Here is a 12541-nt window from a genome sequence, read left to right as displayed (position 1 = left end):
TAGAGTTGACCCTCATCTGCAAATGAATTGTGCATTGACCATACCTTAGTACACTGTAACCCAAAGCATATTGTTTCACAAGTTTTCAAACATAAAGGGGCTCAAGTTTTACAACACACATGATACCACACAAACTTTTTTTGCATACATTATTAGATCAGAGTTTCAGGGAAGATCCCTGTCAAAGTAAAGACCAAAGTATTTTATAGAAGCCACACTCTTTTATGTTGAATTCCAATGCAGAGTCTGAGTATCTGATGGACTCTGGGAGCAAGCACTTGACTCTGGCTCAGAGCAAAGCCTCCAAATCCACGATAGGAACACAATCTGCGCCGCTGGAGCAAGTATGGAGAGCAAGGTAGAAGAGGAAGTTCTTGAGTTGGTCAGAATACCTTGCGTGTAGTATTCCATTCCACTAATTCCACTGTCGAATTTTACATACGCAGCTGTTTGCTGTCCCTCTGCGACAAATTGATTCACCCCCCCCCCCCCCCAGTCGGCCATGTCATCCACATTACTGCCAAAACACGCTACAGCGGCGGCGCCCTCAAGTGGGCGAACGTATCAGGGGTCATTCACACAGCGGCGAAAACCCCCATCCCATCACTGTCACGGGTGTATGGCACGCCGAGTTCCAGTCCACTCCACCGATTTTGGCGGAGCAACTTTTCCTGCTCCGTGGAGTCATTGTCACTCTGCTTAAACTCCGACTCTCTCATCAGAACACTTGACTTCAGCCCTCCCAGTTGACCTGACTACTGCCCTCAACTCTGGGATTGGAACATTCCTGCCCCAAAATTTTGAGCAGAAAAATTTGCTCCGACTCAGTCATTGAAATGCAACATTAGAGGTTCATGTACACGCCGAGAACATTTTTAATTGTGTAATACGAACATATAACTGATGTCTGTCTTTACCAGAGGATAATAAAAGCTGATAAGTTTCGTGTTCGAAGTACCAATATAGATTAAATTAGCAGAAAACCAGCCTACAGCTTTAATTTCCACAGCCTGCAATTAAGCATACAGTTGGTTGATCGCATTACTATCGCAGTATCATCTGTGTATTGATACAATCTACAAAAAATAACACAAGCAAAGTCATTCACCTAAACGTTATAGAACAGCTGAATCTCCTAATAACGAAAGCCCTCAAGAGCGAAAGTTCTGCGGCAACCGAAGAAATCTGGTGTCACCGGCAAATGTCCCTAGCCTTCTATGTATTTGCACTTCTCAAGAGCAAAGAGAGTTTAAAAAGCACTCCCGCAATAACAAAAGATTCAGGTAGTGATCTGCAACACTTTTTTTTACCCATGAGCTAGTCGGGAACCCATAGGTTAAATATTGAAGCACCACGCATTATACAAGTCTAGCACATACTTTGGCCAACAAGCCTGAGTGCAACTATTACAGTTTGCGTTCGGTCCAATGAGAATGTACCTACAAGACTTCCTTTTCTTTTTTCTTTCTTCCTTTCTCCTCTTCTCCCCTCCCCCTTCAGAACAATTGATAATGACTCCAATGACGAAGAAGTCGACAAGTGGAGTCTTAAAGGGGCCCTGCAACACTCTTTGAGCATGGTCGAAAAACACTGCCGGTTGGTGGTAGAGGCTCTTGACAACACGCGTGCCAAATATTATAGCGCAGCACGCGGCCTGGAATTCACAATAAATTATCAGTCACCTAAAAATTGGTTTTTCTTCTCTCAAAAAATGACAGAATAAGCCAAAAATCACTCGTAGTGAGCCCATCTATCAGCCATTGGCTGCTCGGAACATGGTGTGCTCGCTCGTTACAGGGATCGCCGCGAGAGGCCGTTACTTGTCCACGCATGCGCATGCTATCGCACTGAAAAATCGCGCATTCGAAGAAGAAAAAAGAAAGAAGTGCTAAAGGCCACAAGGCGGGCGTTAAGTTTTTCTGCGGCCATGCCATCCCTCCCTGCTTAGCTTCCAGTGCTTTCGTTGGGACGGGAGAAGAGAGGATGCATTTGCAGCATGTGACAAATCTTTGTAACTCCACTTGCATTTGACGGATTTTATTTTTTTGCGGTGTTGAATTCGTAAGGCAACAAGCTCTTCTAGTAAGTTCATTCCATGGTTACTTGAAAAAGTGTTTCATGTCCCCTTTAAGCGACTATACGCACGAAAGTACTGTCATGCCGACAAACACGACAGTAATGTCATACTGTACACTGCGTAACTGCTTGCTAATGTGCGTCAACTTCACTGCTTGCTGACCTTTCTAACTGCTTGCTGATCACCAAAGCTGTAAAAGGCAGAAAAAGGGCAGCTATTGCAGAGGACTTAGGCATCCCACGCAGCCCACTACCAACAATTTTCAAATAAAGAAGCAGCATGATAGCCGCACTTAAGAATGGCACACGTGCTCCGTCTATGAAGCATATGCGAAGAAATGAGAGACACAAAGCTAGATCATCAACCTCATTAAAAAAAATTTGGTTGTAGGAAGTAATTGGCAGGCATATTTTTCCACTTTCTCAAGATGAAATTCTCATAAAAGCAAACAAAAATCATGTCCCAGGCGATTTCGTTATTGGGGGGTTCAACTGTATAATAACAGAGGACTGGGACACTAGGAAATCGGTCATAGCCAGCTCGGGCCAGGTAAGCTGGAGTATATGATACAAAAATTTTCAGGAGCATCAAGAATGTGCCACAAAACCCTCATTCGGAAAGCTTGGTTAACGAAATGACATGACTCATGCTGTCGAATGCTTTGCTGACGACAAGAAGGATTGCACATACAATCCAACTGTTTCCCAGGGGCAAGTTCAACACGTCAGATTTTCAATAACAGTAAGCGTACCATCTGGAATGAAGCCGTACGAGGAAGAGGATCGTATAAAACATTTATCTACGATGCTTGTCATCGTCAGAAATAAATGTGTTCCGAGTGTGCGAGATAGACAAAACAACACAAAAGTTGGGTAATGGTTATTTGTTGCACTATGTGCCCGTTCTTTAAAAGTGTAATTACTACAGCAGTTTTCATGCTTAAAGGGACAGTTTTACTAGAAATATTTCTGTGTAGTGACAACAAAATGTTTTTGATAATGTCAGATTTGGTGCACAAGTCATTCCCGTTATTACCGTTATCACCTGGCAACTTGTTAGGGCTTAGACTAAAGATAGCTGACCTAAGGTTGTCCTTAGTTAAGAAAGACAACCTTAGGTTGTTTTTGTTTACAAAGATGAAATGCGCAGACCCTAATGCACTAGTGATCAAAATGCACTGTGGTTGGAATAAACACGCATTAATTGACACTACGAGAATACGACACTAAAATCATTAGAGAGGATGCAGCCATCAAAAACCAAAAGAGCTATAGTCACATGCATGGTTACCATGCTTGTTACGATCTTTAAGGTTATTTATCAAAGACCACATTTTTCCTGGAGTCTGGCCAAGCAGATCTCAATTCATTTTTAAAGTGCATTTTCCTGGTCGACAAATCACCTTGCTTGTTCCGATTCACAGGTCTCTAAATTTAAATAGAAATACTTCAGCACTTTGATAACACTTAGCTTGAGTGTGATTCAAGTACAAAGAGGTGCTTCTCTTATAAGGCTGCCAGAATTTCTAATCTCATTCATTCGTTTCCCCTTTTAGGCTTTTTTTAATGAGTAGAATTCACGTGGCCACCTTCTTGAACAAATATTGAAAGAATTTCAGAAATTGTTGTATTATAGACTTAAGGCGACAGGGTAAGCAAAAATACTGAAAAATATCACTTTTTTTCTTTTTGCGTAATTTGAAATCTACAGTGCAACAGGATAGAAAGGTGGTCTAGTTGCTAGTTCATAATCGTTCAGTGAACTGCGAGCGCGGGGGAACACAGGCACAAAGCTGTGTGCCACTAAGCTTCTTGTGTGTATTCTCCCGCGCTCCAAGTTCACTTAACGATTTTGAAATCTACAGCCTTTTCTGAACAAGAATCAGTCATTTGTTTGTCCTAGCATGATTCTTTTTCAGTGAAAATGACTTATTTCGAAACTCGTGCGACGGCCTGCCGTGCCCCCATTTTTACGTGGCAAGGGATTCCTTGCAGTTCAGGTATCACAGCCATATGGAGAAGTTACAGTTTGCAAGCTGGAGGACATTTGGCACATTCAGAAAAGAATGGGCCCAGAACTGCAATAAGGAAAGAAAGCAGAGGCGTCAACCTTTCTGTCTGGAAATCTACATCTCGCTGGGGACATCTTAGTGGAGCCATCATTGGTAAGCACAAAAATTACTGTTGTTGGGCCATTAAAACAAATAGGGCCAGTTCTGAGAACATGTGAAAAGCTGTCCGGTCCACATATTTTCACATGGCATCAAAGAATACCAATCAACCCCACTGCCTTTGCTCAAAGGACGCCAAGACTTGGTGTAAATCTAACAAAGCCAAGTTGAATGGTGAACCATACGTTCATAGAGAGCACCTTCTAGCATCAGTTATTGGGGCTGTTAAGCCAGAGTATCCGTAACTAGCTCATCCAGAATTACTCGCTAAATGCCTCCAAGGAAAACTCAAAAGCATAACGAGTCGGATTGTCGTGTGAGACTGCACTCCAAAAAAAAACGTTTTCCTTCTGAGGTGCCAAACACTGTAAATATGCACTCTTGATGCTGTGTTCACTTTTAATGATGGCAATGTAGCCCATGTGAATATGCTGGCTGAACTATTTCGAAATTTCGCCACTGCACTGCATAGTGCAGTGCCTACCCACCCACGAACTGCGCCGACACTGTGCTGACAAGGCTGCGTAGCAGGCGACAAATGAGGCTTGCCAGGCAAGACGTTTCAACATAGAAAGAAAAAATGATATTGGTGATGAGTATCTGGCTAATGCCTATTGAATGGGTCCGTCAATTTGAAGTTATCTCATGGTCTTATTGAAATACTGCAGATTTTCAGCTTTATATACGATTACCTCAAGATATGCCTTTTTTGTCCTTATGTTCCTTCTCATCAACCACACTATCTCAAATCATAGATTTTGGCCATTTCTTAGATAACGTAATAGAAAATATGTTGATGAATTATTGTTGTATGAGAAAATGCTCTTCTGCAACGCGACATCTGATAGCTATGATCAAGTGTTAATTAGGTACCTGAAGTTAAAAAATTTACAAAAAATGAGCATTAAAATTTTCAGGGCTGTATCTGCTTCAGTGAGCAGAGAAACGACTCATGATCACAATGATACTAATATAATTACTGTAACTCATGGTTATAGAGAAAAAGGTACATAAACTGTTCCTAAACTGGTGGGTATAGGGCTTACCCTGTTCCCTTAAATAAAGACCGTGGTATCAAGAATCCAAAAAAAGAATATCATAGCAACAGCATTCGTCATATATGTTGTCAATTACACCTTATGCATGTTAACAGCAATGAGCTGTGTGGCAACATCAACAGCGATTTCGGCATTTTCTTCATGCAGTACGCAGAGTTCACAAACACAGTTTCAACTTGTCACGATAATGTCCATTTCCGTGATCACTGAGGTTTGCCTTCGAAAGTAGAATGTGGTAGCGCAATCGGTTTGCATAAGATTCGGCATTTCAAACTATCCTAGAATGGCTACAGCAAGAGAAATTGCAAATTGCTCACTAACACATAACTCATTATTCCGCACATTAGCAAAGTGCACTAACGTCCTAACGTAGCTACACCCTTTGATTATGATGTCAATTAATTATGCCTGAGCACTTAGTAATGGGTGGGCCTTTAAACCACCCCCTCAGTATACGATTCATATAATGTCCTGTGCAATTCTACACTTCTGCCATGCAATATTACATGCATTAACACAACTCCCAGCACTAATAATACAGGTATAGCATCTTTTGTTTTAAACTCAAAATGTTTTAAGCACTATTGTGACTCTGAGGTAGAACATCTGCTTGCCATGCAGAAAGCCTGGGTTCGATTCCGGCTCAGGCCTATGATTTTTAATGTTTGCATCCATCCCAAATTTTCACTGACAACCATTGACAGCAACATCAGGATTTCTGTGAAACGAGTCGTGTAACACTATGCATTAAAATATAGCTGCACATGCCCCTTTCTTTCCATGTTTTACGTCGCCAATCTATTGCACGTGTAAATAATGCCTTATAAAAACCACGCATGAATGCCCGAGGGCACACCAGATTAATTTAGAATCATCTGTTAGGCTTGAGCACTCAAACGCGAACAGCAGAGCTCATTCTCGAACAAACGCTGCCACCAGCGACAACACGCGTTCACTGCCGCATGTAATAAATGCTGACGCGCCTTGCCACAGTTCAGTTCATCGACGACCGACTCTCTGTGCGCCAATATCACTGTATCCATTGCTTGCTGTAATCTGAGCTTCCATTTTGCGGCCACGAGTTTGGCTCAATAAAGAGTTCTATCGTGCATATGTCGACTGCTCCCTTTGTTAACATCGCGACCCCATACAAATATTTTATACATGCTTCCTGGCTCTGATGTGTTGATGCTGCATGCCAAGAAAACAAGAAATATGCCTTTCATAATGTCTTAGTGTCATAACACTACTCTTTCGAGCCACTGTTATATTTAAACAAGCCTATCACAGCTATTGCAACTTTGTGTGTTCATTCTTCGCTCCATACTACCGTTCAATCCTAAGCAAGCGCCTTCGTTCACCTTTTCGGGAGATTCGCAATATGTAATAATAACAAAGCAAGCCCCCTTCCCCCTCTCTATTTTTTTTTTTTTTCAAGCTGTTTTCCTCTACAGAATCTTGCAGCTGACATTCTCAGGAACCCAAGTACTGAGCATCTTTAGATATATGGCGCATTTTCTAGTACTTCTACAATGTGGTACATCGGGGTGACATTGCAAGTTGTCACTAAACGCAGGAACACTTAAAGGACATCTTTCCCCTTTATTAAAACAGAAAATATTTTTCACAAAATTCCCTCTGTTTCAGTACGAACAGTAGGTGCATGTGAATGTAATAGAGCATTTCATTAAAGAGCACATCTGCTGCCGTCTTGAAATTTGATTTGCGACTGATCAAGTCATTCTTGCGTTACAATCTAGCAAATATGATACAAGGGTTTACATGGTTCTGTAACCCCTTACTGGGGACGTTACCTGCATGCTAAGACACGAATGTAGTGGGAACAAGAATAGCAGCACAGTACTATTCATAACTGCAACTATTCATAACTCTGCTTTTTTTTTTATATAATACCATATGAATGCAAAAGCTACTAAAATTAGTCTAGGCTATGACAGTTTCTAGAAAAGTCATTGAACCACACAAAACACGGTTATCTATATAAAGACAGATGTTGGACACGACATAGTAGGAAATCACAAATAAATAGTAATAGAAAATAAATATACAAGCACAGATTCCCGAGGTAGCTGATATAAATTGGTATACTGCCCCTGAAGTAACTCAAAGGAACATAAAAAAAAGAAAGTTGAGGGGACACTAAAGTCGAGCAATGAATCGGTTTATATTGATAAATTTTACTCTTATGCCGTTAATCTCACCATCATAGATTTATTATTATAAGAAAAAAATCATGGTCAAAGTTCCACGTTTAAATTTCGTGCCGTAATCACCACACCTGACATCACAGATTTTGAAGCATGTTCTTCGCATTCTTCAAGGTAAAAAATGAATTGTTACCAACTTGCCCAGTTTTCAATACTACTCATGTTCTTTGCATTTCAACAATAATGGCTCAAAGAAATTTCCTGAAACTTGGCAAGTTAAGTTTGTGGTGTGCTCGGAGGACTACGTACTTCATTTTTATTGATTAGGAACTACATGAGACCTAGCAGATGCAAAATCTATGGCATCACTACATTTGTTGCTCGAACTTCGAGGCGGTGCCCCACCTGTATTTTCTACTTAGGCATTTTCTCGCGGCAAATGCGGTTACTTTTGAATTGAGAAAGAGTATTCTCATGAAATGAAAAAAAAAAGTCATTTTTCTCTTTGATGTCTTTTAAAGATGTATTCACGAATTATGCCTCCACCGTCGCAAGACAGCCTTTATTAACCTAACTGGAAGCGTTAACCCTCAGTGGAAGTGTATGTGTAATCCTTTGAAGGATCAACCACATTGCGCACCTCATGCAATTAGAATCCTGATACTGCACAGTTACCATGACATGCATTTAAATAATGTTTACATCGCTGAGTAAGGCAAAAAAATCATTCTTGAAAAATGAACTGCTCAACCTGGCAAACTTTTTGTCTACGACTTCACTGCAACCGAACTGTACAAATGCAATAAAAAGCTTCGAGGTTTGGAGCACGTACTCCTTTGACAATAACGACTGCTTTGACTTAGTTTTTGTCACCAGCTGAAGGATGAATAAGTACAGCCTATTCAGGTACCAAGGTTTGGCATGAACAAGTTCAGTGTACTCTACCACACATTCCTTAAGTACATGCACCTGTTGAATGACATTTCTTTAGCTATCAGTGATCAGGAAGTCAGGCCAGGTCAGAGGCTTTACATTTAGAGGAAAAAGAAGCATGGAGTTTGCCTCACGTATGTTAAAAAATATATATGATACAGTTTGTGTACATGTATTTTAAAGATGGGCTTTGACAGTTCCATATTGGACTGTGAACATTGCTGTATTGTTTCTCGAACATCTAAACCAACAGTGCAATGGTCGACATACATCTGTAAAAAAGGTTGGATAGGTGTATTCAGTGTTTCCCGACCTTAATGATACAAGGCACTATCTATAACAATAAGAAAACATCCACATAACAGCCTAAAGATGGCAGTTTCTAATGTATCTTGCAAAAAATCGTCCAGAGTAGGGGTCCACTTGGCCTGAAACATCTGTCAGCAACAAACAGGACCAGTAGGGAACTTACTTTGACACACTACGTTAATTATATAATTTACTCAGTCAGGTTCTCGCAGACCGCATGCCACGTATGACAGTAATCCGACCCCCGACCCCCTCCACCTTTTTCTACGCTCATTCCGCACGGCGCGAGGCCTTGAAATGTGAGCGCTCGTATCCAAGGTCGCGATGATCGCACGTGCTTTCGAACAAGCGCCAAGGGAATTCCGCCTCTGCCGTGCACGGGCGCTACGCGGGCGCTGTTTGTATACTTCGTTGCCTCTCTCTCCTTGCGCTCCCTGTAGCAAAATCTCTTTCCGTTTCATTTGGCAAAGACTGCAGCGCAGACTATCGACAGCGCGCGTCACCCATTTCGCACCGTCGCTACCCCGGACTTCGACAATCCTTGGATCACGCGGAAAGCCAGCGCGTTCTCCTTCGCTGCGTCGAAGTTTTCTTCCCCTTCCAGCCCTCTCCGACCTTTCGGAGCGCGCGTCGAGCAGTAGTGCGGGGTCCACACAAGCGCTGGCATTCGCCAACAGAGCGCACGCGCATGTGTTTCTGTCGCGCGCGAACACACACGTGCAAAAACGCTCCCGCAGATTTGCACAGCAGAAGCAGAGAACTTAAAACCTTCTCCCACAACCGCAGCGCAGCGGAGAATCAGTTTATAACTTTTTTTTTTAACTAGCCCGCGCGCGGCAGCGGCGGAGGAGGAAAAAAAAGGGGGAGCGTTACAGAAAGCCTCAAAAAACAACCACGCGGCGGGGGAAAAAAATTAAAGAGAGCGAGAGAGAAAAAAATGCGAGCGCTGCTGCTGCGATGATCAATACACGTTACCTTTCCGGGGTCGTCCTTTGACCGGGGTACCTTGTGAAAGCACTTGTTCAGCGACAGATTGTGGCGGATAGAGTTCTGCAGGCAGAGAGAGACACGAGAAAAGAAGCATCAATAAAATACCGAGTTCGCGCCAGCGGCTCAAGGCAAAGCGCCGCAGCGGCGGCGGAAGCTCAACGTCAAGGACCCTCGACGACGTCGTCAGCAAAGAACGACGAGCGCGCCGCCGCCAACATGCGCTGCGCGCGCGGACATCGACACGGGAGAGCTCCAACGTTTGTAAACACAAAGGTCAGACAACTATCACTGGAGAGATGGTTGCGCGGATTGCACGACAACCAAGTCCCGCTGCACCTCGAGTCGCGACCCGGCGAACCGCCGTCCTCGACTCGAGGTCGACACCGCACGAGCGCGTTTCGAAGCGCGGAAAAAACACAGACAACCAAAAGCAGCAAGCGATCGCAAAGCGCTTCATGCCGTGTGCCAAGGTCGGCGCCTGGAAACGACGCGCCCGTACCTCGATCGGTTTTTTTTCGACCGCGGGTAATACTAGGCGCGCGCTTTTTTCCTTCTCACGAAGAGGCGATCGTGAGACTCGAAACCAAAAAAAGTTCGACGGGCACTTACCTTCCATCCCGTGCCTGCCTCGCGGTAGAAGGGAAAGTTTGCGCAGATCCAAGTGTATATGTCGCTCAGCGTCATCTTCTTAGTGGGTGAACTGTTGATGGCGAAGGAAATGAGCGTCGAGTAACTGTAGGGCGGCTTTCGCTTGACGCCACCGGAGACGTCGTCCGGCTGGGCGCCCCGCGAGATGTGCGTCGCAGTGGCCGCAGCCGTCCCACCGCCGCCAGCCTGCAGCGGGTGATGCGGCGGCGGCTGAAGCGGTCGTCGTGGGTTGTTATCCCGTTGAGTCGCGCGAGGTGACCATTCCATTAGCGCCCGCTCTTCTGGGGCTGTCGCCCGGCGCTCTTAACGTGGACGGAATCGGGGCGCCGACGCACTGCTAACTAGACGCCACTACTGGCTCTAAGGGGCATCGCTACGAGTTTCGAACTTAACACACAGCCATCTTGACGCGGGTTTCGGATCGGCGGTAGGCCTGGCCCTGCAGGATGTCAAACTGCACGCTTTTGCAACGTGTCAGGTGGCGCTGGCGTACAGCTAGAATTTCGGAGCCCATTTGTGACGTCGCACGTTGTTGCGACACGTTTGCGGCTCTGGCTACGTGGCGCGTTTTACAAATGTTGATTTATAGAAGTGATATGAAATCGGCTTAAATTCTGAGCAGTTGGCGTAAGTACTGTGAATAAAGCACCACACAAGAACGGTGTGGTGAAGTAGTAGAGAAGAAGGAAGACGAAGGGATCATCAATAGCAATTGTGTAAACGAATATACCGTAAAAAAAAAAAAGTTTACAATCCGTTGGGTCAATTTTTATAGCCGATAGTCTTTCTTGGGAACCTTCGACGCAAAGAATTTGGACTGTCTGTTTGTCTGCCCTTGACTGTATACTAAACGGCACCAAAGTGGCCAAACAATACTCTGAACGGCCAACCCCATCCGCAGCGCCCACGAATATTGCTCAAGATGCAGCGTTCATACTTGTGTGATTGTCGATTGAAAAGCAATTATTGCGCATATCTGAGGCACATAACAACACGTCAATGTTCTGTATGTGTGTCTATTACTAGAAAAAGCATACATAAGTAATTTTAAGGATCGTAGCGTTTATCAGGTAGCGCTAACCAGGCAAACACTTGCACGAAAAGGAAAGTGTTTCCAACGCTTTCTTAAGACGGCATGGTGGTGGCATCTACCCGTCGCCTTGCGTTCTACACCTTATCACCTCCGAGACGAGCACGCGCGCTTTGTTTTCCAAGATATCTGCTAATGCTAATGTCTCCCATGTGACCTTTGAACTTTTAAGCAGGAAATTGCCAAAGAAAGTATCTATGATAATAATTGGGGTAGTTCTCTACTGTTTGAGGCCAGGACGGGAGTATTACGAACCAAGACATATCGGGCCAAATACGAAGGGGTTGACACAGTATGCAGTGCGTGTGGAGAGGAAGAAGAAACTGCCTAACACTTGATAATGTTCTGTAAAGGGCTTCACCCTATAGCTCAGAATGATGGCGCAAAGTTTTTCAAAGCACTGGGGTTTAGGGACCGGGAGGGCAAAATAGACTTTAAGTGGGTAGACTTAACTAGAAGGAGGTTATCTGATTGGTGGCGAAAGTCAAGGCACGAGTGAAAATTAAACCCTTCACTTTAAAGTACCCGTCCAACTTTACAATTTAAAGGGGAAAAAAGATCAATCTAGTGGTTAGTTCACTAAGTATTACGGCTAGGTGGCGTTAGCCGCCGCCTCATCTAAAGGGTACAGCCATGCACATACATCCATCCACCCATCCATGACGTGGCTCCTGGGCTTATCTTCAAGAGGACACCAAAGGACTAAAATTGTACGACCTCATGGCTCTCGAGGGTATCACTTTACTCACCGAACCAGCCTATCCGACTCGCACGGGTAACAGTGTTTCGAGGGATACATTCCCCGATCTAACGATGGGTATCAACCTTCCTCAGCCACGCTGGCGGAACTCACAAGAGAACGTCGGGAGCGACCATTTTATCATTCACTTGTCCTTATCGCATGGCAGACACAAGAAACATCAAAAGACAGTCAAGCTAATAGATTGGGCAGCTTTCCGCAAAACAGAACTTTCCCTTTCATCAAACTCCCACATCTTACTCGGAATGGGCTGGCACCTTACTGGAACTTCAGAACAAGGTTACCAAAACTGTTGCACCTACACTTGAAGCTCCAGCGGTCGATAGCCATCTCTTGCA

The 12541-nt window shown here is 44.1% G+C and overlaps 1 protein-coding gene across 2 annotated transcripts in view; it reads right to left on the bottom strand.

The window, feature by feature from the left end:
• LOC119178325 (uncharacterized) overlaps positions 1 to 10746 on the bottom strand; it is a 115995-nt gene extending 105249 nt beyond the window's left edge. For both annotated transcript variants that reach the window (XM_037429512.2, XM_075887550.1), the window contains exons 1-2: positions 10315 to 10746; positions 9691 to 9765 (exon numbers count right to left, since the gene is read on the bottom strand). In XM_037429512.2, the coding sequence (XP_037285409.2) occupies positions 9691 to 9765; positions 10315 to 10620 (381 nt within the window). In that variant the 5' untranslated portion in view covers positions 10621 to 10746. The remainder of the gene's footprint in view (positions 1 to 9690; positions 9766 to 10314) is intronic.
• Between the last annotated feature and the right edge of the window lie 1795 nt (positions 10747 to 12541).

The sequence above is a fragment of the Rhipicephalus microplus genome, chromosome 1 (genome assembly GCF_043290135.1).
Source record: "Rhipicephalus microplus isolate Deutch F79 chromosome 1, USDA_Rmic, whole genome shotgun sequence".
In the NCBI taxonomy this organism is placed as follows: Eukaryota; Metazoa; Arthropoda; class Arachnida; order Ixodida; family Ixodidae; genus Rhipicephalus; species Rhipicephalus microplus.
The sequence above is the reverse complement of the archived record's forward strand: the minus strand, read 5'-3'. Positions and strand labels throughout refer to the sequence as shown.